The following is a 6984-nucleotide window of genomic DNA, read 5'->3' as shown; positions in this document are numbered from 1 at the left end:
TTGATGGCTTTCTGTAATAAACACGAGCATCAGTGATTGACAGCAGACCGCACGTGTTTTCTCAGCCCACGTGACGACTCGCATATGCGTGTATATAGATGTGCAGTACCTGAACACAGGTGTGGTATTTGTGAAATAACTCGCTGCACGGATCCGCGCTCCGGTCTCCCTTCAGGAACTTCTCGGCGAACCAGCGGTTAAAACACTGGTCATACTCGCGCTTGAGCTCCGTGCAGCCCTCGCCGACGCTGTTCATCTTCAGTGGCGCGTTCGGTCAGCGGAGAGATCACCGTTTATTCCGTGATCTCGCTCGACTTTGCCGATACCACGTGGTCCCGCGTGGCGCACGATGATGACGTCAGCAAAGCGCGTTTAAAAGTCCCAAGGACAAAACTACAGTAATGACATGAATATAAAAACTAGACCCTTCGCACTGCAAACGTATTATTAATCTGTTGCTATTTCTTGCTCAATTTTACATTCTTAAGTGTAAATTTTCAAAGAAAACTCCTTACTTTTTTACTTTCAGGAAAGATTTTGATGTGTAAACACTAATAATGATATTGCATGTAAAACTCTTTCATGGTGTAAGTCTGTAATTGTATTTGTTGTTCTTTTATTTCATAATAAAAAAAAATGAAAATAATGAAAATGTTGGTGAGAAGATATAAAACAACAAACGGGAAAACAGTGAAATGTTATGTTAGGTTTAGATGGTTGTGTGTTAAATAAATAGGAAAGACTAAAGGTCAATATTTACTGGAGAAACAATAATTTCCTGCTTCAAAAATAAATAAATAATCATAATAAATAGTTAATACAAATAAGAAAATGCTGGAAATATTATATTATATATATATATATATATATATATATATATATATATATATTAGTGCTGTCAAACGATTCATCGTGATTAATCACATCAAAAATACAAGTTTTTGTTTACATAATATGCAGGTGCTGGTCATATAATTAGAATATCATCAAAAAGTTGATTTATTTCACTAATTCCATTCAAAAAGTGAAACTTGTTTATTATATTCATTCATTACACACAGACTGATATATTTCAAATGTTTATTTCTTTAAATTTTGATGATTAGAGCTTACAGCTCATGAAAGTCAAAATATTAGAATATTACTTAAGACCAATACAAAGAAAGGATTTTTAGAAATCTTGGCCAACTGAAAAGTATGAAAATGAAAAGTATGAGCATGTACAGCACTCAATACTTAGTTGGGGCTCCTTTGCCTGAATTACTGCAGCAATGCGGCGTGGCATGGAGTCGATCAGTCTGTGGCACTGCTCAGGTGTTATGAGAGCCCAGGTTGCTCTGATAGTGGCCTTCAGCTCTTCTGCATTGTTGGGTCTGGTGTCTCTCATCTTCCTCTTGAGATTCTCTCTGGGGTTCAGGTCAGGCGAGTTTGCTGGTCAGTCAAGCACAGTAACACTATGGTCATTGAACCAGCTTTTGGTACCTTTGGCAGTGTGGGCAGGTGCCAAGTCCTGCTGGAAAATGAAATCAGCATCTCCATAAAGCTTGTCAACAGAAGGAAGCATGAAGTGCTCTAAAATCTCCTGGTAGATGGCTGCGTTGACTGTGGACTTCAGAAAACACAGTGGACCAACACCAGCAGATGACATGGCAGCCCAAATCATCACTGACTGTGGAAACTTCACACTGGACTTCAAGCAACATGGATTCTGTGCCTCTCCACTCTTCCTTCAGACTCTGGGACCTTGATTTCCAAATGAAATGTAAAATTTACTTTCATCTGAAAAGAGGACTTTGGACCACTGAGCAACAGTCCAGTTCTTTTTCTCCACAGCCCAGGTAAGATGCTTCTGACGTTGTCTCTGGTTCAGAAGTGGCTTGGTAGCCCTTTTCCTGAAGACGTCTGAGCGTGGTGACTCTTGATGCACTGACTCCAGCTTCAGTTCTCTCCTTGTGAAGCTCTCACAAGTGTTTGAATCGGCTTTGCTTGACTGTATTCTCAAGCTTGCGGTCATCCCTGTTGCTTGTGCACCTTTTCCTACCCAAATTCTTCCTTCCAGTCAACTTTGCATTTAATATGCTTTGATACAGCACTCTGTAAACAGCCACACCTTTCAGTAATGACCTTCTGTGACTTACCCTCTTTGTAAACACTTGTGAGAGCTTCACAAGGAGAGAACTGAAGCTGGAGTCAGCACATCAAGAGTCACCACGCTCAGACGTGATTTATGTGATCTTTTCATGCTGATATGTTATACGTGAGTTTAATTTGTATCCTGCTCAGCATTTCATTATTGGTTGATTATTAAATGTTGTATTTTTGTTTAGATGTTTGTAATATTGTCTGTACAAAGGCACTTATATAATGCACATAATGTAAATATCAAATATATATATATATTCCCACCAGTTAAAGCACAATTCACCAGAAAAACAGTCAACACGTACATTTATTAAATATTATAATACAGATTATATTATATGCAGCACGCAGTTCTGACAATATACTACGTAGTTTCACAGAGTACAATAAAAATATATAGGTTCCCAATACAGTTTGAACAAATCTTTAGTGTCTGTCGTTGTCAGGAGTTCGCGTCACTGAGCCGAATACATCGATCAGAAGAGGTTTTTACAATTCACACGTCCAACATTTGTAGATATTGTTATATTATGAGCTACATACAGCGCCATTCTGTGTAAGCTAATGTTACGGGGCATAAACAGCGATACATACAGAGAGATGATATGACGGGAGTTAGTGTCGATAACACTGGCACTTCAGCCGATCGCTCTCCATTACTACAATCACATCAGATCCAACAAGTGCTTGAAGTCTGGGACACCTTACAAAAGTTTGGCTGCTGGTAGAAGAGCACATCTGTACACACACACACACACTTACACATGTCTATATGGCAGATATCAGATATACGTCAACATCAGCACACGTCCCTGAACAGAGAAACTTAAGGCAAAAAGATGAATACGAATGAAAGTCTGTCTGGTGATGGATTGTTTCTCCAGTAAAGTAGCTTCACTGAGTGAGGTACATCATTGTGTAGCAGCTCAACAGATCAGATCTGAGTCATGAAAACATCAGTGCCTCACATTTCACTCCTAAATCATTCTTTTCACATCAAGGAAATTCAGCCTATTTTTAAGACCATTTCATGACATTCAAATAAAATCTAGTTTTCATTCAAATCTAATGTGACGTTTACACTATACATTACATTAATGATAATATGCAAACAAACATGCAAAAATCTTAATGGTCCTAAAAGTAGAATGCAAATACCATTTCCTATTTTTCCATTGTATTTAAAAGTGAAATATGAGGAAAAAGCAAATTCAGCCTATTTTTAAGACCATTTCTTGACAAGTAAGCGCATTTTATCACCAAATAAATCAAATCTAATGTTCATTACTGTAATGAGGCAATATAATGTATACACACACAAACACACACATAGTGAATTAAAAAAAAAAAAAAAAAAGTATTACAATGAGTTACAAAAATTTTGCAAACATGCAAAAATATTAGTGGTCTTAAAAATAGAACGCAAATTTAATTTTGATTTTTTTTCCCCCTTTGTATTTAGAGATGAAATATGAGGGAAAAAATGAAAAATCCACCTATTTTTAAGACCATTTCATTTCACCAAGCACAATTCACTGCCAAATAAATAAATAAAATAACATTTTCATTACTGTAATGCAACAAAAAAAGTATACCTATATATATACACATATACATCAACAATCATTATTGTAATGCATTTTTTTTATTATTATTATTTTTAATTTAAATAAATTAAAGGATGTAGAATAAATACTGCCATGATGTGTTTGTTTGTGTGTGTGTGTGTGTGTGTGTGTGTGTGTGTGTGTGTGTGTGTGTGTGTGTGTGTGTGTGTGTGTGTATACACACACACACACACACACAAACAAACACATCATGGCAGTATTTATTCTACATCCTTTAATTTATTTAAATAAAAAAAATAATAAAAAAAAATGCATTACAATAACGATTTACTAAATTAAATGTTAATGGCCCTAAAAATAGAATGCAATTATCACTTCTTATTTTTTCCTTTGTATTTAGAGGTGAAATATGAGACGAGACTCTCCCAATCAGCTGAAAATGACAAAAAATCACTTTCTTCCCCGACGCAAACAGGTGCCGTCTCTTTCTGTGCAAACATCATGAAGTGACGTGTGAAGTACACTAAACATCTGCAATAATGATTATGACTTAATTGTCACACATTTAAAAAATAAATAAATATACAGCATTATTTTGAATACTTTGTGCTTTTAGAAAATCTCTTAGAAAGGGTGCCATTCATAGATCATCTTCATATATCTCAGCCATTTGTTTAATCCACGACCTCGTATAAAACTATCTTAAATGTTTTACTATAATATCTCTCTTCATCTCTTATATATTCTCAGTATAGTCATATTTACTCTTGCAGACCCCATGAAATCAAAATCGGTTTAGCTTTGAGTCCATAACTAAATAAACGTTATGTATTTTTGGCCGGTCAGATGAGCGGTTTGTCCCACCCCCAACTTCCCATTTCAATATGCATTCGCTATAAATGAATGTCAAATATTATAATATTAAGTCTGGGCAGATGAAAGCAACACTAGTTTGGCATTTACTCGAGCTGAGGGCTTGTTTAATGACACGAGCGTCTTCAGATTGTTAATGGAAGTGTTCACTTGTTCTCAATCAGGATCTGGACCTTGTGCACCAGCTCTCGGGCCATGACCAGCAGCTTCGGGACGTCGTGACGCTCAGCCATTTCTACATCGAGACACAAACGACAACATCACATCACAGCGTCTCCAGCGTTGGGCGACAGCCCACAAAATTACAATCTCCGTGTTTTTCAGAACTGCGTTTTAACTAGTCAACTTGAAAATGGGACTAAAACATGATCCAAGTTACTTTTTCTTTATGAATCCTTTAGTTAAAGAGAATTCTATTCCGAGTGCAGCACACATGAAGTTATCAACGATGTAAATGTTAAACAAATCACTTGTTAAATATCTTTGCAGAAAAGATACATGAACTACAACTACATCTTGTACAAACGTGTCTTATACATGTTCAGAAATAATACGAGGAAATAAAATAAAATCTCAAAAGTCAAGGTAATCCATCCCTCTTCTCTATCCACCTTTTTTTTCTCTCGGTTCATCTTTGGTCTTACTAGGTGTACTTGGATGATTTTCTGCATAACGTGTTTGATATAATTAAGACTGAATGATTGTCGATGTAGCTGGAATTTGATGGACTAACATGTTCAATTGTAACACTGTATTTCACTCAATGTTGTGGTTCAAAATAAAAAAGTAAACAACAAAACAAAAAAAGTCCAGGTAATTCAAATTCAAAATGACTGAAGGTATAACACCAGTAGACTATTAATTATAAATGTTCTGTAAAACAGAACTGTTACCGTGATGCAAACATACAGTAGAATCTTTACAGGTTTTTTTATTCACTTGCGCTGCTTTTCCATTGTTTTCCGTCGCATCTTTATCAACAAAAGCTCATTCTGTGTGATACGAGCGCGTCACTCGTCACGCTTTTCTCTTTACTGTAATCACCGGCATATTGTCAAAGTGTCTAATTCTAACGTTTGGTAATATTTCTATTCAAAACTGCGATTCCTCGATTTCTAAAAAATAAAATCGTGGCAAAACATTAAATTGGAATGAATCGATAAAATGTGAAAATGTCCCAGCGCTACTGCTCAGTGATTGGTCAGTCGGCTCACCGTTGAAGAACTTGATGATGTCGGTGAAGTCCATGTTGTTCTCCAGGATGATGTCGCGGTACAGCTCCACCAGCGCCAGCGCGATGAACAGCACAAAGTGCTCCGAGGAGGCGAACCGCGCGGACCAGATGGTCTCCCACACCGAGAACACGTCATCGTACACCATTTCTGAAAGAGAGGCGAACAACAGCACTCACTCACACTCAGTTTTAATGATTTAACAGGTTCAGCTCATTCATGAATCATGATTCGCTCAGGGACGCTATTACACATCTCCTGAATGAGTCTGGAATCACTCGATCAAAAACACAGACGAGGAAGACGCAGAAACCAGCGATCTCATATGTAAGCATATGCATATGAAAATAATGCGATCATCAACAATAAACAGCATATAAATGCAAACTCCACTGCAAAAAATGCTTTTCTTACTTGTTTCCAGCCAAAATATCAAAAAATTCTTAAATCAAGAAGGATTTTCTAGACAAGTAAAAATTATTGTCTTGTTTTCAGAAAAAACAAGTCAAATTTAAGTGAGTTTTTGCTTAGAACAAGACAATAATTTTTACTTGTCTAGAAAATCCTTCTTGATTTAAGAATTAGATATTTTAGCTGGAAACAAGACAAAAAGTAAGAAAAGCATTTTTTGCCGTGTGCCTAATGCTAACGAGTGAAATGTCAATTTAGAAGCTTTGGGATACTGATGGAAGCCATCTACTGCATCTTTGCTCTGATAATATTACTGAATATGATCCAGATGTAGTCTTTAATAAAAATGTGATTTTTTTTGCTTAAAATGTTGCTTTCTTTATGAAACTTACCAAAATTCAAGTGTTGATAAAAAATAATGCTTAAAGCTAGAATAGAACAGATTTTGTTGTTGTTGTTTAAAAGTAGAGGCTCTCTTCTTTATTATGTGTTGCATGTTCAGATATTCATACAACAAAATATTCTGGGGGCCATGAAATTTTAGTCAAAATCATCAGAAATGCTGGCGGTGGCTGGCAACTTTTTCAAAATCATTGGCGGGGAAAGAGTTAAGACATGAAGTGGAGTAAAAAGTACAATATTACTCTTTGAAAAGTTTCTCAAAATAAAAACATTCCAATAAAAAAAATGTCCTTAAGTAGAGTAATGAAGTAAAAATAAGTCCTCCGCTGATTGTAAAGTGGTTGGGTATTTGCTAT

General features: G+C 36.1%; 2 protein-coding genes across 2 annotated transcripts in view; both read right to left on the bottom strand.

The window, feature by feature from the left end:
• triap1 (TP53 regulated inhibitor of apoptosis 1) overlaps window positions 1-274 on the bottom strand; it is a 1739-nt gene extending 1465 nt beyond the window's left edge. The window contains exons 1-2 of the mRNA XM_058789456.1: window positions 110-274; window positions 1-11 (exon numbers count right to left, since the gene is read on the bottom strand). The exon at window positions 1-11 is cut by the window's left edge and continues 1465 nt beyond it. Coding sequence (XP_058645439.1) covers window positions 1-11; window positions 110-256 — 158 coding nt within the window. The 5' untranslated portion in view covers window positions 257-274. The remainder of the gene's footprint in view (window positions 12-109) is intronic.
• A 3727-nt stretch (window positions 275-4001) lies between these two features.
• The window catches only part of sgsm1b (small G protein signaling modulator 1b), a 34593-nt gene continuing 31610 nt past the window's right edge, over window positions 4002-6984 (bottom strand). Inside the window, exons 25-26 of the mRNA XM_058789877.1 lie at window positions 5798-5965; window positions 4002-4818 (exon numbers count right to left, since the gene is read on the bottom strand). Of these exons, the coding sequence (XP_058645860.1) occupies window positions 4730-4818; window positions 5798-5965 (257 nt within the window). The 3' untranslated portion in view covers window positions 4002-4729. The remainder of the gene's footprint in view (window positions 4819-5797; window positions 5966-6984) is intronic.

The sequence above is a fragment of the Onychostoma macrolepis genome, chromosome 10, assembly GCF_012432095.1.
Source record: "Onychostoma macrolepis isolate SWU-2019 chromosome 10, ASM1243209v1, whole genome shotgun sequence".
Classification (NCBI taxonomy): domain Eukaryota; kingdom Metazoa; phylum Chordata; class Actinopteri; order Cypriniformes; family Cyprinidae; genus Onychostoma; species Onychostoma macrolepis.
The sequence above is the reverse complement of the archived record's forward strand: the minus strand, read 5'-3'. Positions and strand labels throughout refer to the sequence as shown.